Source organism: Micromesistius poutassou (assembly GCF_964030765.1).
Source record: "Micromesistius poutassou genome assembly, chromosome: 8".
In the NCBI taxonomy this organism is placed as follows: domain Eukaryota; kingdom Metazoa; phylum Chordata; class Actinopteri; order Gadiformes; family Gadidae; genus Micromesistius; species Micromesistius poutassou.
In genome coordinates this window covers 13,028,986-13,052,732 of record NC_140278.1, presented here as the reverse complement: position 1 = coordinate 13,052,732, position 23,747 = coordinate 13,028,986, and the positions used below count along the sequence as shown (strand labels likewise).

The 23,747-nt window shown below is 44.3% G+C and overlaps 1 protein-coding gene across 1 annotated transcript; it reads right to left on the bottom strand.

Annotated features, from left to right (window-relative positions):
- Positions 1 to 137: 137 nt before the first annotated feature.
- spag1b (sperm associated antigen 1b) lies at positions 138 to 23,596 on the bottom strand (the record flags this gene model as incomplete). Its single annotated transcript, XM_084471700.1, has 18 exons — positions 138 to 2,209; positions 4,209 to 4,526; positions 5,424 to 5,597; positions 6,192 to 6,318; positions 8,343 to 8,484; positions 10,626 to 10,783; positions 12,433 to 12,585; positions 13,337 to 13,436; positions 15,946 to 16,395; positions 18,070 to 18,187; positions 18,371 to 18,477; positions 19,053 to 19,183; positions 19,521 to 19,626; positions 19,760 to 19,872; positions 20,088 to 20,158; positions 20,248 to 20,370; positions 20,494 to 20,653; positions 23,439 to 23,596. 18 exons carry the CDS (start codon positions 23,594 to 23,596, stop codon positions 2,078 to 2,080), a joined length of 2,841 nt encoding a protein of 946 aa, XP_084327826.1. The 3' UTR covers positions 138 to 2,077.
- Between the last annotated feature and the right edge of the window lie 151 nt (positions 23,597 to 23,747).

Below are 23,747 nucleotides of genomic sequence, written 5' to 3'. Positions count from 1 at the left end.
CTAATTTGCTTTACAATATGCGTGTTAATGCATATCTGGGGAAAAAATTAAAAACAAATTGTATGAAATGTGTGTTTTGGTCCTCATTCCCCAAAGCCCGACTCAACAATAAGAAAACGTGAGCTCAAGTTCTTGTTCATGTTTTATTATTCAATATGTCACTTTTCCATAACATAATATGTATTAGATATTCACAAAAAATGTACATCTATAATAGAGAAATAAGTTTATCTTTGCCTGTTTATTGCAAAATAACAATTTGAATGCTCTCCAAAATAACTTATTTTTAAACAGCACTAATAAACATGTCCTGCCAGCCTGTGAGTTGTATAACATGTACAGGTGATCATTGACTCTGCCTCATTAAGAGCTGTATAACATGTACAGCTGATTACTGCTCTGCCTCATAGAGAGCTGTATAACATGTACAGGTTATTGCTGTCTGCCTCATAGCTCAGTTCCTCCTCGACCACAGTACATTCGTGTCGATAGAAAACTACTGTAAAAAAAAATGGTAGACAAACTTCAGTAATGTCGAATAAGCCATTTATGTTATGGCAAGATGATGGATTAGGGTGTTTTCATTAAATAACCAGTTTGTCCAAACAACCCTTACCTTGAAGCCTGACCACCCACCTGCATCAAACCTCACCCTAATAAATGACACGTAACCCGGCTGAACGATGGCGTAATAATAGTGTACATGGATCCCTGCCGTTTTAAGCTGCAGAACTATTTAACCGTACACAGAACCTGGACCGTTAACAGAACATGAACTACACACCCACACAAAAAGAAAAGAGATATCCAATTTCCAACCCCTTATTTGACATCTGAAGGCACACATCTCAAGAAGATGCCTCATCTGGCCAGTTTTAGCATGGCCCGGCCGACTTGATGCGCTGTGCTGGCGCCTACAGTACAGCGGGAGGCTAGCATGCGCTACCAGGAGTGGACCAGCAGGCTAACGGCTCGTAGTTCCTGCATTAATCTAGGGCCTCACTTAATTTTCTTACGTGTAAGAAATAATTTAATTTCCTTATGTTTAAGAAATCATTTCTAGCTAGTCTATGAGGGAGATTGAACCTAAATTGATTTAATTTTTTTTAACCTTACCCGGATTCGATTGTATGCTAATGGTTTGATACATAAAAAAATATTATACTCGTTTCAACTTTAATAATTGACCGCATGAGTCCACACATCTAATTAGTGCATCCGAGATAGCAGTGCAAAGCCATGTTCTAGCTTTGAACGTTGTATATGCATAAAGAAACACAGATGATCCAACGTGGCTCTCTCCCTCCACTGTATCCCATAGACTCGCCCTGCCCAGCATAACGTTAACGTTAGATACCAACAACAACAGGGTGGTCTCGGGGAGTGGAACCCACCCCGATGTTGTGGACCAGTCAGGTCCGGTGTCTAACGTTACCACCTCAGGTAAAGTCTCAGCGAGAAGTCAAGGACACAAGGAGCCAGGTTTGGTGGAGCGAGCTCTTGAGGAAACGTGCCCTGAGCCAACTCTATGCAGGCCACCCTTTAGTTAATTATTATTAATAATAATAATAATAATAATAATAGCCTAGCACGCTAGACACTGCTACGTCATTGTGCGGGAGCCAGTGTTTGCAACTAGCGGTTCGGTGGACAGTACAAAATAATATCCGGAAAAAAAAGCGTTGTGGAGGAAATAAGAAAAGAAAAAAAAATATATATATATATATATATATATCCTTCCATTGCTTACTGGAACATATTGTTTGCAGATCCCCCCACCGTACAGATAAAGCAAAGATGCGTCTCCGTGGCAACAGCTGTGGCACCCCTGTATTGAACCAGCCTTCGTTCCACTAGTATTTGACTTTTTCCCCCTCTCTGGTGGTTTACTTTGTGCCCTTGTTTTTTTTTTTTTTTTTTTGCATAGATCCGTAGTAAAATGTTGGAGGCAGAGCTCATGCAGGGGAAAGAGAGGCTACGAAGAAGAGGTTTAATTGAAGAGGCTAGATAAGAGAGGCTAGGTGGGAGAGGCTAGGTAGGGGAGGCTAGCTGGGAGAGGTGGGAGGGGCGAGGTGGGTCAGATGGTGTATTTCTTTGCCAGGTTCTGCACGTCGTCCTTTGTGAAGTCTTCGCTCTGCATGGAGGACAGGCGCTCAAACAGCTGCACCACGCGCCGCTGGTCGGCCGTCTCCAGCAGCATCCGCGCCACCTGCACGTAGGAGGGCGAGAGACAGAGGGGGAGGGATGGGGGGGAGAGAGAGGGGGAGACATGGAGGGGGGGGAGAGAGAGAGAGGCGGGGGGAGACACGGAGGAGTAGAGGGAGGGAAGGGGATTGATGGGGAGGGAGAGATGGAGGAGGGGAGAGAGAGGGGGAGACATAGAGGAGCAAAGAGAGCGAAGAGGATGGAGGAGGAGAGAGAGAGGGTGAGAGAGAGGGGGAGACATGGAGGAGTAGAGAGAGCGAAGGGGATGGAGGAAGAGAGAGGGGGGGAGACAGAGGGGGAGAGAGGAGTTGGTCAGAGGAAGTGGGTGGTGCTTTTGAATATATTGAATGACCAAACATTCAATTCGCTTATTCGCTTCAAATACTTTTTTTTTTTTTTTTCAAAACTTGGGAATTAATACGGCGCGGTACCGAGCCGTTGAAAACAATGTTGGCGTCTCCTGTGGCTGCCTTGCGCACCTGCGTTATATTACTTAATATTACGTTGGAAGTTATGTTTTAAACTCCGCCATGCACGCAAGTGTAAACGCGAGCAGCATAGCTGCATGACTGCCTGCTTTCAGCGCATATTATTATTATTAGGGACCGAGTAGGGAACCTGCAAGGAACCTCTTGTTATTATTATTATTATTATTATTTTGAACAATTCAACTATTTCAAAAAAAAATTTATTTAGTCATTGAAGGCTACATGCCAGTGCCACTGTTTCTGTAATGTTCAAATGTTTTTAATAAATTAGTGTATGTTGAAGTACATCGGATTTATTGTTTTTGTTTTTGTTTTATACCGTGGTATCGAATTGAGTAGAATTGTGGAATTTCAATGGTATTGGTATCGACTACTAAATTTCTGGTATCGTGACATCCCTACTCCAACAGGGTTGTCTGGATTACAGTCAACTGCCTGCATGTCTTTGTAAACTAATGTACATTGACATGTAAATGTGACAGTAGACGACACAGGGGAATGTGGCCCAACAGGAACTGCCCAGGGCTAGAATGGAGGTGAGAAGAATCTTTTAACACTCTTGGGGCATTTGATGCAGGATTCTGCTTTGTCAATTGTCTTGCCTGCTTAATGCTAGCCAGGTGGGGATCATGGCACTTCAGGGCTGGTTCTAGTGACAATGAACGGTATGGGTTATGTAGCTGCTTATTATGCGGCTAAATCCTTCCCCCTAGTGTTGAGGTGTCGTGGGTGATGGGGTGTCGTGTTACCGATCTGCTTGTGAGAAAGTGACTCTACGAGACACTGCTGATGGCAGCGTCCTAACCAGGGCTTAATGTTTGGAGACAATGTGGTGGACATAGAACATCATAAAACTTAACCTTATAGGGAAGGCATAGTGAATGGCTGTGTTCAAAACAAACAATGGGACATTGTGTGTCCCATCTGTGTGGTATTACATTGTAGGGAGATGCTTTGACCGAAGGTCTAATACAGGATAGCAATGACATTTGCAAAAGCCTATCCTGACATCGCCAGACTAATTTGCAGATGTGTACGAGAACCTAGATACCTTTGGATGCAATTGGATAGACCTTCAACAAATCAGAACAATGCAATGTGTGATACATCAGCGGCAGCCATCTTGGTTGTTTATGAAAATGCCTCCACGGCACGCCCATAGGGAGCTCCTCTGTACTGTCATCATATCAAACCCGCCCCATATTAGATAAATGGTTGTGACTGGTCTGCCCGACGAGGTGTTCAATTATCAGTAATGAATGGACGACGTGGAGGCGAGAACTGTCTCTAAGTAAATTTCCTATACATAGTAAAGAAATTTCCGCCATAAAGGCACACTGTTGAATAAATATTCACCAGAATGCAGGAAATGAAGTGTTTGGTCTGAACGTGACGGGGGCCAGCCTCGGCCAGAGCAAATAAAGCTTGAACTTGCAATTTCTGCTAAGGTGAACGATGCAGCCCTGGATCAGTGACTGTGACACATGAACACAATAAAAGCGCGTGGCGCCTCACCACGAAGCGCTCGGCGGTGGGCAGGTTCTGTAGGAGCCGGTACACCCGGCCGGGGTCCCTGGCCAGCAAGTGTTCGTCCAGGGCCTCCATCACGAAGCCCATCACGTGCCCGTCCAGCTGGTTGCTAAGCAACCGGGGCAGCCGCTCCGGGTCGACCGAGGACAGCAGGTTGGCGCAGGCGGCCGCGTCGCCACGGGAACTCGCCGCGTTCAGGGACTGTCCGAACTCGTAGGCGTCGGCCGGGTGCATGTTGATGGCCCCGCAGTCCTGGGGCCGCGGGGCCGAGTCCGCCGTGCTCCTGTCCTGGTCCCCGTCCACCTGGGGGGCACACAGGGTCTAGGTTTACTGGCTGGGGGGAGAGGAACTCTTCTGGATGTTAGGACAGCCAGCGCTCTGTGTTTTAAAAGGAAACTATCTTTCTAATCTGCCTTTTAATCTGGAGTTATGTTATAGCAATTCTATCATTGGTTTATTATATTTTCATCACTGGTGTTTATTTATTGTTTATTTATATAATTTTAGCCCCATCTGTGTTTTAATTTTGCTTTGTGAAGCACTTTGGGCTGCATGATTGTATAAAAGGTGGTATATAAATTAAGTTGAGTTGGGTTGTTTTTGGTTTAATGATGACCATGGGAACTGGTAGGCAGAAGCAGGACGGGTTATGTTCCACCTATGTGAGCCGTGGGTATTTGCGTCTGTATGGTGTAGACAACATGAGCTCTTAGATTAGGGCTTACACTGAGTCAATGAGGGTATTTAGTAAGATGATCCAGTCTATGGTCTGTAGCTTGGACACAGAGGGTCTACAGGACCTAATCTTTCTTTTATGAATAGAGCCGTTGCTTGTATGTACTTGGTGTAAGTCTTATTTACTTTTAGCAGACTTTGACTTTGATATTTGAATACTCTAAATATTGTGATATCTAGAGTATTCTCTTGACTTGACAATGCATAGACCACAAAGCAAACCGGAAATCTGCCCCTAGTACCGATTAAGTCCTGATAGCGCCTACTTAGTCCTAGAAGATAAAATGGGTGAGATTGTGCCATGGCTATTCATTTAAATACTAATATATTTTAGGTTGAGCTGTTTAGGAATTTATTAGTTAAGTATATAGTTATTGTGTGTGTGTGTCTGCGTGTCCATGTCTGGTGCGTGTATGTGCGTGTCCATGCCTGTGTGCGTGTCCATGCTTGTGTGAGTGTGTGTACCTCTGTGATGGGAACCTTCTTCCTGGGCTTGGCGGTCGGTGGCGAGGGCGAGGCGCCGCTGGCCAGGCTCTGGCGGAGCAACACTGTCACTTCCTCCAGCTCCTTCTCAGCTTCCTGTACGCCTGGGTCCTGCTGGAGCACTTCCTGCAGGTCTGAACTGCTCGCCAGGTAGTCCTGGTTGTGGGCCCATATGGAGTCATGCGTGTTTAAAGAGGTCATGATATCATGTTAACACACAGCCGCCTCCTCCTCTGAGCTGGGAGAAGGAGGTAGGGCAATAGGAGGCCACAACAGATGCGGTGGAGTGGGACTCGCTGCAGTGCAGCTGCAGTAGTTTAACAGGACGTGTGGACGAAGGGAGTGTTTAGAATGGTGCCCGGGGAGGATTCCCCGTATTCTTGCAGGGATTGACACCGCTGAAATATTGCACACCGCCTGCATCCAGCGCCGATACATGACACACTCACAGCCATATTCACATGCATCTGTGCAACCGCTCTGAAATATCTTACATGAAGGATAATATATTCACACACTAACATTAACACACACTAGAACAACATAAAGGCCTCTTTATCCCCATGGGGGTGAATAAAGAGACACATCGATCTTTCTATCTATCTAGCTATTTCATTTTAAGTGCACGCCACATTCTAATGCTTGACTCTATCCCATGGCAGATCTGCTTAGATGAGAATGTATTGAATATTTGTGTGTGTGTGTGTGTGTGTGTGTGTGTTGTTGTTCTGTCTGTTCAGGGCTGCTCACCTTTAGACCCTTGTTGGCCAGAGCTCGTCTGTAGAAGGCTTTCTTATTGGTCGGCTCCAGGCTGAGTGCAGTGTCACAGTCCTGCTTGGCTTCAGCAAACCTTTCCACCTTCAGGTAGCACAGTGCCCTGGACACACACACACACACACGTCAATAACGTATACCATTTATCATACCGTGTTTACATACATGTAAAGGTCCAACAATAGGCTGCGTACATATTTTTCACAATGTTATATGAAAATGAACACGCTTTCATCGTTGAGATGAAATGTAAAGTAAACGATTCATTATTCCTGCCTTATCGACTTGTAGGATATATTCAGTTAGTGTCTCTGCCTGCTGGCTCACAAGGAGCACCGGTCGGATGGGAGCTGACTATGCATGGTGCAAAGTCAGTGTGGCTATGAACACAAGCTTTCAGACGCTCTGCACAACCTCAAAATCAACATCACACAAACACACACACACACACACACACACACACACACACACACATACGCACATGCACACGCAAGCATGCACACACACACACGCACGCACGCACACACACATGCACACACACATGCACACACACAAACACACACATGCACACACAGACATACAGACATACAGACGCACAGAAACACCCACACAAGCACACACACACACACACACACATGCACATCCACAGACACACCCACAGTAACATGCACGCACATGCACACACACAGGAAAAAACAACACACATACAATAGGGGGAGAATGAATCACGTCGGCGTTGCAGTGTTTTCCTTTCCCAAGTGGTGAACAATCGAAGCGCTCTCATGAAGAGAAGCGGGAACACAGAGAACTGACAATGCGGGCGGTCAGAAGCAGTAGATGGACGACAGACATGATATAAAAGAGACTTATCTCTGAGCGTATGGGCAGGTGGGGAGGTGGGAGCAGTGGGGATTAGAGGGGGACGCAGACCGGCAGCTGTTTCCTGGACTGCAGCCATCGGGTTACACCATTGCCAACAATGCTCACTAATTTGACCCCCGGCAGCGCTCACATCATGGGTGGAGACAGAAAGCCCTGGGAGGTGGATGACTCACGGAGTCCCTACAATGACTGGCTCTTATGTTCCTCTACATACAGTATTTATAAAATGTAGTATATATAATATGACTTAAATCAAGCGATCTGATTGGTTCCTAACTGTTGTATAATGAGCATATACATAACTGCTATGACGTTCAATCAGTTTGCAGAGTTCCATATCACGCCGCACCTAACTTTAACTGTTGTTTATTTATTTATAAAAGCAATAGCATAGTTCACTGAAGCCTAAAAATATGTTGATTTGATGGAAAGGGTGGAAATGTTGTTTTTCCGGGAGTGAGCAAGGCAAGGTCCAGGACACTAATGAAAGGAATAGGCACACGGCACGTGAACTGCTCCATAGTAGGCTAAATTGCCAGCGAACCGAGCTACCGTTTCTAGCCTAGCCTTCTCTCTGAAGGACGCTACAGTGTGTTGCATAGCAACCGCCATGCACTTTGCAGGCAGCCAGGAGGGCTGCCTGCAAAGTGTATTTGTTAAAAAAATGCTTTTTTGACTTTCTTGTTTTTTCAAAATGAAGTGTGTCTATTACTTTCATTTCGCCATACTTGTAACCGTTTTATAAAAGCAATAGCTCACGACAGGCTGTGGAATGTCATTATACCACAGTTAAGGGGCGTTGTTTGGCCCGACACAAAGCGGAGGGACGGGATAAGTATCCTACAATCTGTATACATGTGTACATGTGTTGTATGATGAATGTTAAATTTTCTGGACAACCGTTCATCCGATCGAAGGACTTCACACTGTGTATGGTGTATTGCTTAGGAACCAAGGAAGTGCAGTGTCAGGGTAAGGTTGTTTTGATGAGCGGTTCTCGAGAAAGCTGCAAGCAGCCATACTCGAGGCCAAACAATCGGGCAATGTGAGTTTGAGAGAGAGTGTGTGTGTGTGTGTGTGTGTGTGTGTGTGTGAGAGAGTGTGTATCTGTACCTGCGTACACGAGTCGCTGTGTATAAATGTACTCTGAGTCTACAGTGTTTGTGTGTGTGTGTACATGTACAGTATGTACGTATGTATGTACGCATGTATGCGTGTGTACAACATGCATGAAGGTACACTGACCGGTTAGTGTAGACGGTACATTCCTCAGGCTTCAGTTTAAGGCATTCTGTGTATTTCCCCAGTGCGTCCTGGAACTGGCCCTTCTTTACAAACTCATTCCCCTCCTGCTTCAGGGCTGTGAAGCGCAGCTCCGATCGCCTTGCTGCAATGACACACAGGACACAGAGTTACAGCTCACGTCAACCCTGCACAGTGGAGATGCCTCTTCATCAGCGTCGCTTTTACACACGTCATGTTTCATATCTCAGAGGCTGCAGTTATAGTACCATGCGTGTACAGGGAAGCTACGTGTACAGGGAAGCTACGATACAGATAAACGGGCATTCACATTGACAATAGGGAGAGCTCTGGAATCGATCTGCCTGCTGCTGCTCTATTGCAGTGCTGAGTGAGGCACCCTATGGTGAAAGTGAGGCCCGAGGGAGCTTGCAGCTAAAGGTCCAGCCAGCCATCATTCAGGCTGAGGAGTGGTGCCTGCTGATCAATGCCTGCTGGATCTGCATTTTCCCGGGTAGAGCGGACGCTCAGCAGCCCTCCTCCTCCTCTTTCAACCAGCCCCCCCACACACACACACACACACCCCACACACACACCACCCGGTAGTTCTTCTAATAGTCCAGGCTTTAAAAATAGCAGCTGCACTGCAGCAGGGAGACAGACCTGAGGCTGCAGGAGGAGGAAGAAGAGGAGGAGGTTGAGCAGGAGGAGCAAGAGGATGAGGAAGGGGAAGATGAGGAGGAGAAGCAAGAGGATGAGGAAGGGAAGATAAGGATGATGAGGAGGAGGAAGGGGAAGTCGATGGTTAAGGTTTGCACCTTTAAGCATTAGGACTCTCACACCTCCTGCTCCTCTTCCTCCTCCTCCTGAGTGTTTGTGTGTGTGTGCGTGTGTGTGTGTGTGTGTGTGTGTGTGTGTGTGTGTGTGTGAGTGCCTTGCTGAAATTTGTGCCGCAGTGGCAATGAATAAGCCCTGAAGGTTATTTCTTCCGTTTGGGGCGGTGATTTGTGCCTTACGAAGCGAGGCGGATCCGGCCTATCACTGCTGTTCTGTGTTCAAAGGACACAAACAGGGCTGTTGTGATAGATCAGACATGCATGGGCCGCAGGGATAACATGCTGGTGGTGGTCAGAGAGACGCAGCGTGCCTCCCTGCTGCTCTTCCTCACTATGGAGGGCAAGCGCTTTCACACAGCAACACTCTCTGCATACACACGCATGTGCATGTGTGTGCGTGTGTGTGTGTAGCAATCAATTGCACTACCATTGATTGTAGTCGATCTCAGGCCAGAGAGAGAGAGAGAAAGAGAGAGAGAGAGAGAGGCTGAGACAGGGGTTGGCGGATAGCGACCCACACACTGCGCAGGCAGAGAGAGCGAGCTACACATACCTGTGCATTGGTGTAGTCTACGTGATATGCAGGTATACGCTGTATACCTGCGCAGTTCCGCATACCCACTACAAATTACTCAAGGATACGTAACAATATAGTATTGTTTGTGACAGTACTTTAATTTCAGCAAATTGTTTTAGCAATAGCAGGTCGAGAGATGGGACAGCTAACTGACCAAACGTTGAGGCACCTGCAGAGGGGAATAGGGCAGTGCCAATGAGTGTGTGTAGTGAGTGTGTGATTGAGCGAGGGAGAGAGAGCGAGCAGCAGAGAGGGATGCAGATGCCAGCGGAGCAGAAGAAAAGGTGAGCAGTGAGGTTGTCAATCTGTAGCCTAGTAGTATCAGTTATACGGCTCCCTATATGGACCCATAGATCTCGAGCTAGGAATCTAGGCTACTGGTGTACGTTCTAGCCTACTGGTGTGGAGACTGGCCTAGTGGTGTGGGTCCTAGCCTAGTGGTGTGGGTCCTAGCCTACTGGTGTGGGGCCTTGGCTACTGGTGTGGGTCCTAGCCTACTGGTGTGGAGCCTAGCCTACATGGTGTGGGGCCTTGGCTACTGGTGTGGGTCCTAGCCTACTGGTGTGTGGCCTTGGCTACTGGTGTGGGTCCTAGCCTACTACAACAAACATAGTCGTGGGTCACATGCACACTTCAAAGTCAATCATTTCAGACCCTTAACCTGCAGAAGCAGTCACTGGCATTGTAAAACATAGCCTAGAGTTCAAAGTACACACGTGGTATGGTATGCTATACACACAAGTGACTACCATATATGTTAATATTATATTATGACGATATGATTTTTTGGATTGCAGACGTGTATATGATTCACGTGGGGGAGGTCATGATCACAATAAATCCCCTACAATAACCTAGTCATGTTCACTGCACCTGTGTCCAGGGCAGCCTTCTCAGCACGGGCCTTTAGGACCTCGAGAGTGGGGGCCTCCTCCCTGCGGTGCTGCTGGGCCGACATGGGAACCAGGGGAATGTCAGGGAGCTTCTCCCTCCACTCGGGCCCGTCCTGCTCTATCAGGAGCCTGGTGATCCTGGGCCGGGACAGGAGGATTCACACAAATTAAGTAAGCAACTGTTTGTATTAAAAGAAGAAAAATACAAGTCAAGCAGTGGTGGAAACCACACCCACAATTACTTACATAAAATAAATTAACTGTTAATCCATATCCACATTCCATATTGTTAGGGATTAACTCATCGATACAACAGACCTTTGCTTATTCATGTAATCATCAATCAGAGTCATAGAAGCACAAGGACAGAGGATACAGATCATGCATACTGATAATGAATATAGTATTGCAGTGAGGACCTATTAATAGACACTGTATCGATTCTCTGAACATCAACATCAAGGGCTAATGTTGATGTTTAGTTAATAATGCTGTAGCATATTGGAAGTTAACGCAGCCTCCTCTGTTGTATTCCAGCATTGTTGGACTGAATTAATGAGACCATTTTTCAGTTGCATCACATCTAAATATATCTGTAGTCATACTATTGCTGTGTATAATACATTATTATGTATGTTTATATATAATAATATATAAACATATATTAATTTAGCTTTTTTTTCTGTATTTATATTAGTATTTAAGGGTTAATCAATGTGTGGGGTCTCTTTGTTTGTGTGTGTGTGTGTTTAAAGGCCTAATGTAGGACCTTTACATGTATGGAAATATGGTATGTGAAATGGAATACATTAGTGACGCGTGGGCATGTGTGTTTGCATGTGTTTGCGTGTGTGTGTGTGTGTGTGTGTGTGTGTGTGTGCCCTGGACGCTGAGAGCACGAGATTTACAGGTGAGGCTCCTCGTTACGTAAAACTCAGCCTGGTGGCCATAAATACCTGCTGACGAGAGCGGCTTGTCATCATGGTCTAAATCTGCTCCAACCACTAATTAGATAAAATGTGGGCGTGGTTGTGGCTCAGATACAGTTGAGTGAACTAAAGTCCCCTCATTCGTTTAGTAATAACCCTCTTCCCGAAGCCCATGGGACATCTCTCTCTCTCTCTCTCTTTCTATTCCTCTCACTCCCTCCCTCTCTCTCTCTCTCTCTCTCTTTCTCTCTCTCTTTCACTCCCTTCCTCTCTCTCTCTCCCTCTCTCTCTCTCTCTCTCTCTCTCTCTCTCTCTCTCTCTCTATGATGATATGGTCATGTGTGGTAACCTGTTCTGAAATAGAACAACACCTGTAGAAGACAAGTGGCTGATAGTACTGCGTAGTGTTTGGACCGCTGGCTGCTTCCTCTTCAGCCACATTGGTTGAGAGGTTATGGATGATCTCTCTATTTTTACAACCACTCTTGGCTCATACATTGGCCTGGAAATTAGCCATATTATTTTATAGAATGGGAACACTTAATTTATTCCTATTTTTCAGAGTAGCAGGACCAAAGTGGCAAGTGACACAATAGAAAATGAGCGATAGATAGATAGACAGAAAGACTGTCATACAGTCAGAAACAAGATAGTCAGCCAGCCATCCAGGTACATAGACAGACACGCAGCCAGCCAGACAGACACACTGAGCCAGCTGGCCAGACAGCCAGCCAGACAGACACACAGACTGACTGAAACATAGATAGCCAGCCAGCCAGCCAGACAGACAGACACACAGCCAGACAGATACACAGATAGCCAGTCAGCCAGCCAGACAGACAGACAGACAGCTCCTACCTGTTAACACTGTTGTGCGCTGCCTGCACACTGTTGTCCACCTGCAGGACGGTCTTGTAGTCGGCGTAGGCCTGCCTGTAGCGCTCCAAGGAGTCATAGGCCATGGCCCGCCGCAGGAGGGGCTTGAGGGAGAAGGGCTGCAGCTCCAGGGCTCTGTAGGGTGGGGTTAGACAGAGAGTAAGATGGTGGACAGGTTGGAGTCAGGCCCTCAACCCCCAGCCCACCCTGTTGCAACGGTTACAGTACGGCTTGTACGGATGACACTGGTGGGAGAATGTGTAGCAGTGTGTGCCTGTGTGCATGTGCTTGTGTGTTTCTGTGCTTGTGTGCTTGTGTGTGTGTGTGTGTGTGTGTGTGTGTGTGTGTGTGTGTGTGCCAGTGTGTCCCATTAGCTAATCCGTAGGGTTATTCTGAGGATTCAGTCCACAGCGTTACTATTGGTGAGTGTCCACAACACTACAAAGGTCCACAGGTTGTAATGGAACATCGTCATCTCTCAGCGTGGTAAAGAGCCTAATGGAGATTATACAGCATAAACAATGGGTACAGCAGTAAGTCCCCATAGTTCAAAAAAGCTTGATATCATCCCATGCATTTTTTTCGATTCATACATCCAGGTTACATTGAGATTGTGTTCTCTCTAAAACTAAAAAATCTTGAAGTCAATGCAAGGTTCTATGCGTCTAATACACATGCTTTCATAATCATAGTATTGTGAGGTTGATCGCATTGTTTCAGGATGAACCCTTTCTGCACGGCTTCCAACGTTCTTCACAATGAAAAAGGACCCTACTGAGACGATGCATGCTAAGGTGGGCCCATGTTGGGTACGTTGCGGTTAGCTGTACACTCTTACTTTCTGCAGTCCTGTATGCATTCTTGACTGTTAGCTGTACACTCTTACTTGCTGCAGTCCTGTATGCATTCTTGACTGTTGCCATCCTTCAGGTAGCAGGCTGCTCGGTTGGAGTACAATATACAAAGATCCTCTGGACTGTCGATTCCTGTCAACAGCCACAACAACAACAAGAACAAAACACAAGCGTTACCAACCAAAAGGAACGTGCTGGAGTTTTACTCTAGATAGATGTGTGACGTCATCTCAATGACCCAGGGGTGCAGTCGGACAAGCCCTGCATGTTTGAACAAGTTGTTTCTTTGTGATTCACTTGCTAAGTAGTGTGTGTGTGTGTGTGTGTGTGTGTGCGGGAGTGTGTGTGTGTGTGTGTGTGTGTGTTTACCCCCGCATTTGTCCTTTGCTCTACTTTAATGCATTTGTGATTGGAAAATATTAGCAGCCTTCTCCTTGGACCTTGGAGTCTTTTAAAGCTTCCTTACTGTTGAATTGCATGCGTGTTATCATCACATGCCTCATTACGTCCCCAGAAAATTCCATATCTCCATATAGCTCATCAGACTTCAGTTATACAGGCCAAGACCTGAGATTGAAGTATTTGAGTATTAAATCTGTCTTTGATATTAACGGTAACCTATCTGCCAACATACCTGCACTGATGTGCTGTCAACGGAGAGGAGAAGAACTATGTGTTCAGATAAACTCTGTTGTTACATAACATAATGTTACATCATTTCAGAGGGACATCTGTTCAGAGAAAGTCTTGTTTAAAGGTGCAATTTGGCGATTCTTCATGGTTCAAGAGTTGATCATTAGAAGGAAATGCCCAACAACTTCTGAAGTCATTCATTTAATTAGAGTTTCTCCTCCTGACAGTCTCTGTACAACTTGTAAATACATGTTCTTTTGATACCAAACTTAGGCGTTGGTCGGCAGAAGATGTTGAGACATTTTCTCTCATTTGTACTCTCATAAGTACTGCTGAAACAGGGCTGGCTAGCAGCTACACAAGTGTGGTCATTGTTCATGCGGTGATAGACTTTCTCTACGCAGTCACTTTAGCGCCACACTTCAAATCAGATTATGGGTGATGCCACAGGGAACCAGTGACAGTAATGCGTCCGTGTCTCTGACACACACACACACACACACACACACACACACAAGCACAGGCACACACAGTGAGGGTGTCAGGGTCAGCCTGGGTTGTCATGTGGGGTCCACGTGGGGTGGTGGCGGTGCAGACAGCCCAACAGGATTCCCAACTGCGACTAAATCAGCTTAGACCAGATCCATACGATTACACTGATCCATGGGCCGAACGTAGTCTTACTATGCATGGCTGAATTGAGGTTGGATGTTAATGTCTACAATGGCAGGATGTGTAGAATTGCAACGCATTTTAAAAGGTCATGGAATATTATGGAATTGCCATTGGAAAAACAATGACGATTTAAATCTCAGGTTTTTAAATTCCCTATTCAAGCTTTTCTTTCCAGAGCAGCAGTGACTTATGATGATGAGGCATAATGGATGTGACAGGGTCCACTGAGAAGCCCGCTACATAATGGACTGGAATGTCCAAGTGAGAAGTGAGAGGGGAGGACGAGTGAGCACTAGAACTAGCGAGGGGAGTGAGGGTAAGAGATGGGATTTGGATGGGATATATCACTCTCTCTTTCTCTCGCTCTCGTTCTCTCGCAGCATCGTTCATTCACTCTCTCACTCTCACTCTCTCCCTCTCTGCAGGATTTACAGCTGTGGTACCTTGCAGATTCAATTTCACAGTGAGTGGTTTCCAGAGTCATGTGACCCAGGCAGACCCGTGCTGAGGGGCTTAGAGCTGGGTCGGACAGAAACGCTGCTCGTCTGTCTGTACACACACACACACACACAGACACAGACACACAGACACATGCAACCTAACACACACGCACACATACAAACACACACACACACTCACGTGCAACCTAACACAAACACTTACGCAACCTCTCACACACACACACACACACACACACACACACACACACACACACACAGACCTACATATAAACACACACACACACACACACACACACACACACACACAACCACACGTGCGCTACAGTACAGGGACACAGCTGTGACGCATCCCCCTGTGCATCTAGCTACATATCAGTACATTCACACCAAGATACAAATCACTTATTTGCGCTTGGCTCATCGTTTCACTCATTGGCGTTATCATCACAGCCAAATCTACACCTTATTCTGAGAAAACCTGTGATCCCACTTCTATAGTTATTTGCACTGTTATTGTATAATGGCAATCACAAAATAACTGCAAGGTCATGACCTTTGATTCATAAATGTATTGGCTAAAAGAGGGAATGGGCTACCTGTTGTTTGTGGTCAAATAAACAAATGTAAAGCTGTGGTTTTCATGAAAGACCTACACAGCACTGGCGGCATGTGACATCACACTAGTGGACTACCTATAGTAGAGAGGCACTGAGGTTGTTGTCATATTCCAGTGACGCCGAGGTTTACAGTAATGAGGAAGTGCATATTCTCAGCAACCATCTACTAGATGACACGGCTCCATACCGGTCGACCGGCATTCAACCAGACCAACACCATACCAACATACCGATAAAACGCCGGCCATAGCTCACCTGATTCCGTGAAGCCGGTGATGGCTTGCGAGTACTTCCCCAGTGCGTCTGAAAACTGTCCGTTCTTAAACAGCAGGTTGCCCTCGTTCTTCAACCGGGCCAGGGGGGGGGGCAAGGCACCACTGGGGGCGTCCAGGTCGACCCCCGCGGGCGTCCCTCCCTTGGCTGTGCCGGGCTCTGAGGCGGTGGAGCCTCTCTTCCCCGTGCCGTTGGCAGCCTTGCCGTGCCCCGGCGATTCGTGCGCGGCTGCTTTGTGTTTGTCCCAGCTGCCACCGCGGCCTCTGCGGTGGTGTCCGTGTGAGCCGTTGCTGCCGTCGCTGTGCGGCGAGGCCCCGTCCCCCCGGCCGCCGCCATACGGCTTCTTCTGAGCGTTGCCCATGTCTCCCCTCTCGACGGGAGAAACAACGCTGTCCACCCCTCCCACAGGCTGCCTGGGATCAACCGGACGAGCTGGAAGGCAGAGTGGGGAGGGAGGGAGGGAGGGAGGGACAGCAGCGGGGAGGGGGAGGCAGGGCGAGAGAGAGAGAGAGAGAGAGAGAGAGAGAGAGAGAGAGAGAGAGAGAGAGAGAGAGAGAGAGAGAGAGACAGAGAGACAGAGAGGGGGAGGGTTGGTGAAGGGTAGACACACCCACAGGATGCAGTCTGTGCTTACATCACAGTGGGGGGAGGTTTGGACCACACACACACACACACACACACACACCAGAGAGCGGCTTGGAAGGAGGAGTTCCAGGAAGCACAGCCATGTGAAAGAACTGAGTGGGGGAGGGTTGAGGAACACACTACTCACTCACACACACATACACTCAGAGACGTCATGTGACTTCCATTTCACAAGGGGGGTTTCCTCTCTCGGCAATATGGGAAATACTGGGGGGACTCGCAGGTATAAAAATGTATTCTTCGCTAACTGGATTAATATGTCAGAGTAACACACACATACGTCACACACAAACACCAGTGATGTGTGGTTTCCACTGCTGGAGAACAAGCCACCATCTTAGATTTTAAGAAAGCTACATGCTGGTGTGTCAGTTATATTCACTATGTGTTTAGTAGATACAGAGTGATATCAGGGCTTGTAGGTACATGCATGTTGGCTTTAGACTTCAGGAAGGCTTCAGGCCCTATGTGTCTGTTGCGCTTCAAGGTGTCACACATGCACGCACATACAGACATACACACACACACTCATTTTAAGATTAGGAACAATTAGCCTAGCCTTCGGTTGGTGCTCTTCTAAGGGACTGCTGAATTGCTGCAATACAACACACAATCGTACTGTGTTTGGAGCAGATAATGTATTTGTTGAGATTTTTTTTTTGCCTTGGTAAAATGTCTTTGGTGAAAAGAAATGTGCTTAATCAGGAAATTCCTCCAAATAAGTTTGAAAAAGCTATGTTACTGGGATATATAAAAAATATGCCCTATCTTTACATTAGACCATAGGATTGTTGAAAGCAATTCTGTGGTCAATAACTTTCCAATGTTCCAAAAATTATTTTTTAAATAGATGGTTTATTACGCAGTGGAATAAATCACTCCAGGGTGTCCCGTTATTGGAAAATAATTTCCTTTGGCAGCAGTAAGCACATTATTTGTACAATATTTTGTCATAACGAGACTCTGTCGTGGTTTATTTCTTAATTATTGGTTTGTATAAGGATGGCCGACATATGAGTGTGGTTCATCCACACTGTAGGTCAAACCAGAAAGAGATGGGTAATTGTGTGTGTGTTTATGTGTCTTAAAAGAGGATGGATCCTGACAAAAATAAAAGGCTTGTCTCCACCTGTTGAACAGTTTAGCAAGAGACCAATTCGGTGACGAGGTAACGGCCAGGCGGGGCTGGTGAACGGGAGTGACATTTTAGTTATTAAGAGTTAGGAGTGGAGGTAGAGGTAGGAGTGGTTAAGTGGTTAGGAGTAGATGGCCTCGGCCGGTCTCTCTGTTACACTAAGCCATCAGCAGTGCAGTTGTCAACAGCAATGCTAGGCTTCAATAGGAAATCAATAACACTATGGATACTATGTTTAGTCAGGGAGGAATAGGGGTGTCTATGAGAATTCCCTCAACATGACAGGTGTGTTGAAAGGGGTATAAGCAGACATTCAAAAAACGCACCATGCTCCTCTGCCTCCTCCTCATCTTCCTCTATGTCTTGGATGAGGATTTTCCTGCCTTTAGCTGGCAGTTCCAGCTGGCTCTCCCTTATCTTCTTATCCACTTCAGTCAGATGTTTCTAAACAAAAGAATAGATGTAAAAAGAAAGAAAAAATTATGTCAACATGGCAAAGTGACAACAAAGCTGCAAACACCAACCAAAATAACACATAGAGTTGGACACAATACATGGAATCTCTTGCAAAGCAATTCAACCACACCGACCGGATAAGTGAGCCTCTATGGTCTTAGGTGAACTTACAGTAGCAGCAGTGTTGTGGGGCTCCACACGTAGCACAGCTCTCAGGTCTTCTGCCGCCAGGGGCAGGCTGCCCTGGTGCTGGAACACTGTAGCCCGGCGCAGCAACGCTGGAAACGAGACACACGGCTGGTCAAACCTTAGAAACTAGCTTCCTATGCTTAACATTTAAACTAGCTTGTACCTCAAAATGCTCTGGGCCATATAAATTACTCAATGCTAATTGACAATGATGTTATTTCAATGATGTTATTAATAAAATCACATCCTATAACTTATTCTACAAATACAAAATGCTGGCCGACCTGTTTGTTTACATGCCAGGTTGCCATGTTGCGCCACCAAGTTTCTACAGTAGCATAGAACTGAAGAACTGCTCTAGAGAGAAAGCTATCTTATCTTATCTTATCTAGGGATAACAACCTTACTTAAAGCTATAACCTATAGTTGTACAGACATAATATCCAGTTGGTTGCAATCTGCAACCTCACTGCTATATGCCACTAAATCCCACACACTTCACCTCTAACATCTCTCTGCAATGCAGGAATGGAATGACAATATGATAACATGTAATAATGTGATCACCAGATGAATACCGGTAATATCACTGTGTTGCCTTGCTGTAAACACTAAAATTAGGTCAGCCTTAGCAAAGGATTTCATGGGCAACTCTCAAAATTACCTTTCAGGTTGAGGGGCTCCAGCTCAAGAACTCTCTGGCAGTCTTGCAGGGCCCGGTGCCACCGCTGGAGTTTGATCTCTGCCTGGGCTCTGTTGTTGTACACTGCCACCATAGGGACAATAGAGAGACTCCTACATATCGTGGACAATGTTAAAACATAAGTAAATGAATGCTCCGTAACAGTTCCGTACAGCAAAAGGCCTAACAAGCACGGAATTTGACCATTGCACCGCAACATGTTATACTTTATACAATGGATAAGATATAAACTTGACCACTTCCGTAACTGTAAACTTTATACTTTGCATTTTAAACTGTAATGGGAGGAACTAGACCTAAACTCTGTCGTTCCAAATTTTTTAATGGAAAATAAGAAAGAGAGAGAAAGTATAAATATGAGGTACTATGCACAATGCAATGGGCCACTCCCTGTGGGGATGCAAGCACATCAAATAAGAAGCCTTTGACCTGGAGTAGTACGCAACAGCCTCCTCGTAGCCTTTGGCCCTGAACGCCTCGTTGCCTTTGTCTTTCTCACGGCTGGCCATGAGGAGCTTCTCCTTCTCAGTCAGGGCTGGAAGGAGGTTGAAAAAGGGTCACGAATCAAATGCACACAGACTGTGTGCAAGTGATGCCAAAAATTTGTGCAAATGTGTGGCTGTTGATCAAATAATTTGTAGGAAGAGATGCTGTAAGGGGAGTTTTACATGTGATGTCCACTCTGGTTCTGATTTTGACGTGGTCGGAATTGATGACAGCAGCTGGATCCTTTTTGGACTCACTTCCGTCAATAATTTCACATTCTCTGTCAACATCAAACCTGGGAGAAATGGAAGCACGTTTAGGGATACAGAATGGACACACGGTCACAGTAATAATATCATCTTTTTATCAGATCTATTAAGCCACAGTGATCTTACTGTGGTGGACACGTGGTGCCTCTTGTACACAGCAAATCTCCTATTGGATTAGATACCGTACTGAATCCTCTCTATTTTAAAACACACCCTTCCTGAAAGAATCAACAGAACTCACTTATCCCAATCTTTGTAGTTTAGAGGAAGAGCTCTTTTTGGGGGCTTATTCGTTGCCTTGCTGGCTGCATTCTGAGAAGAAATCAGAGTATATTTATGAATCTGTATTTGTTCAGAGACCAACAAGAAGAAACTATGTGTAAATTGTTTTAGCATCTCACCTGGCCGAGGGGAACAGAAAGGTTGATGCCTCGTACGGGTGGTACATTTTCATTACCTAAACCGTGAAATATAGACGATTGTAGTATCGACGCTTCGAAATCTTTCGATTCATCCTGCCATTGCTGTGAAGAAGACACACTTAATGACAGGCACTATGGAGGGATATCAGGCTGAGGAATGTATGATACAATATTTTTTATATTTTCTTTTACTTCATCATCCAGTCTTCTTCAGTGCTTCAGTACCTGTAGGTCTTCACGGATTTGGCTCCATTCCTCTGTGGGGAGGCTGGTGGCCGTGGCTACAGGCTGGTCCTTTCTCAGAGCTCGACTTGTGGGGTCCAGGCTCTTCAGGCGATCCTCACAGAACTGGATCAGATGGGGGTACACGCCCTCTTCTCCAGACCTTGGAGGAATATGGCACAAAATGATTCCTGCTTAATACTTTCAAAGCTTACAATTTTTGCATACACACATATTTGTAGGTAATTGCATACACACACCCACACAGTTTCAAAAAATATATTCTCTCTATCATTTTCTATACCTCCCTTTTCTTGATTTTTTTTCCTTTTAAAAAAATATATATTCTCCATCATTTTCTATACCTCCTTTTTTCAAAAAATATATTCTCTCCATAATTTTCTATACCTCCTTTTTCTTGATTTTTTATTCTCTCCATCATTTTCTATACCTCATTTTCTCTATTTTTATTCTCTCCATCATTTCTATACCTCTTTTTTAATATTCTCGCCATCATTTTCTATACCTCTTTTTTAATATTCTCGCCATCATTTTCTATACCTCCTTTTTCCAAAAAATATATTCTCTCCATCATTTTCTATACCTCCTTTTTTATATTCTCTCCATCATTTACTATACCTCCTTTTTCTCGATTTTTTATTCTCCATCATTTTCATAAAAAATCGAGAAAAGGGAGGTATAGAAAATGATAGAGAATAGAAAATTGAAAAAAAGGAGGTAAATAAAATGACAGAGAGAATATTTTTTTGAAAAAAGGAGATATAGAAAATGACGGAGAGAATAAAAAATCAAGAAAAATGAGGTATAATAAATGACGGAGAATATTTTAAAAAAATATATGAGGTATAGAAAATGATGGAGAAAATATAAAAAAAAAGGAGGTATAGAAAATGATGGAGAGAATATAAAAAAGGTATAGAAAATGATGGAGAGAATATTAAAAAAGAGGTATAGAAAATAATGGAGAATAAAAAATCGAGAAAAAGGAGGTATAGAAAATGATGGAGAGAATATATATTAAAAAAAATGAGGTATAGAAAATGATGGAGAGAATATAAAAAAGGTATAGAAAATGATGGAGAGAATATAAAAAAGAGGTATAGAAAATGATGGCGAGAATAACAAATCAAGAAAAAGGAGGGATAGAAAATGATGGAGAGAATAAAAAATCGAGAAAAAGGAGGTATAGAAAATGATGGAGAGAATATTAAAAAAGGAGGTATAGAAAATGATGAAGAGAATAAAAATCAAGAAAAAGGAGGTATAGAAAATGATGGAGATAATATATTTTAAAAAAAGGAGGTATAGAAAATGATGGAGAGAATATTAAAAAAAAAGGAGGTATAGAAAATGATGGAGAAAATATATCTTTTGAAAAAAGGAAAAAAAAATCAAGTGAAAAAAAATGATGGAGAGAATGTATATATATTTTAAACTGTGTGGGTGTGTGTATGCAATTACCTACAAATGTGTGTGTATGCAAGTAACAATAGGTGTGTGTGCATGTATTGCACACCCAATACAAAAAAAAATACTTTGACCATTATTTTATCCTCTCCTAAAGTAGACGTTCTTTATTCATCTGATATTTCAGCCCCAGCATCGCAGTTTATATAATATGGATTATGCAATGTACGGTAGTTCACCCCTCCCAATTATTTGAGTTGGTTTGGTCCATGTTGCGTCTTTTCTTGAGTGGACAGAAGAGAAATAGAACAGAAGCGGAAATTGTCGTTGATTGTGGAGGGCAGGAAAAAACCAGGAGGAGCCGAAAAGGCCAGATTTAAAAAAAGAAGGGCACTGGAGGAAGATGCCACCAAATGTGCCAAAATAAACAACCTGTTTAGAGGACAGACACAAGTTGCAGCTGGTAGAGAGATGTGGATCTAATGATTAATTAGCAACATACATCATTTAGCTATTTGTGCTATGTTTGCAATGCCAACCTGAGCATACAAGCTTAAACCAATTCATAATTAGTCTAGTTTATTTTGTTAAGCCATATGACGAATCACAAATATAATTTGTGAAAATCAACATGTAAACTCCAGCATGATCTGTGTAAGTTAGCCCAAGCAATAAAGTTACCCCTTCTATTTTTTGTAGCATCAGAAAAGATAAGCCAGTCCAACACTGAAGAGGCAAACTGGACAAAATATTTCATGTAAAATATAAAAGACAACAAACGTGATAGATAGTCAATTATATCAAATCTAAAATATTTGGTAGCCTCAGAGCAGCAGTCCAGCTTGTGTGATGCTGCTGGTGAACCTAATAGACATGAAGAGGACAGGACTGAGGGGACAGGTAGAGAGGACTGTAAAAAATGTATTTAAATAATTTGATATAAGATAACCTACACATAGAACTGACATGATTCATTGAAATTATCCCAAATATATATATCCCAAATTGATAGTTAAAGTAAGTTTTTTCTTATAAATTGATCCTTGAGGTGGATTTTTCCAAACGTTGATACAATAAAAAGGGATATTAAGTGTTTTGCGCTGTTCATTTACTCAAATTCTTCCACCCCTGAAAAAAGTGGGCCGGTATGGGCCTGAAACTCCCGGGCTGAAAATGGGTCCCACTCCGGCCCTGGATGCAGATCTCTTTATTTGACGCTCATGTATACAGTTCGGTCAGATTCTTTTAATCTGCGTATATTTATTTCGGATTGAAAAAAAATGTCCATGTAAACGCACCTAATCATTCCACTCGTTCAACTGTAGTTATATATATATATATATATATATATATATATATATATGTGTGTGTGTGTGTGTGTGTGTGTGTGTGTGTGTGTGTGTGTGTGTGTGTGTGTGTGTATGTTAGTTTGTACATATATTATATTTGTATACGTTGTTAGATGAAGAGAGACTAACCTTAGTGCTTATAAAATATAATCATCAAAAGTGGGTGCTTACCTTAGCACTCTCAAGATCTTCTCCAAATGCTTGACGTCCTTGCATTTTTCAATGTACCCATAATCTAAATGTTCCACAGGAACTTTTCCATAATGGTCAAGGGTGGCTGAAAATGTGTTGTCTTGTTTTAAAAGTGAAGAAACTTCGCTCACACTCATAGTGAACGGAAATAAAAACACAGTTCCGTGTTTGTATGAATGTTGTTCACTGCCTTTTGCTGGAATGGATAAATTAAATACGAGTCGATTTATGCAAACGTATACAAATATTCTAGATAATTCAAGTAACCGTACTAATAAGAACTCCACC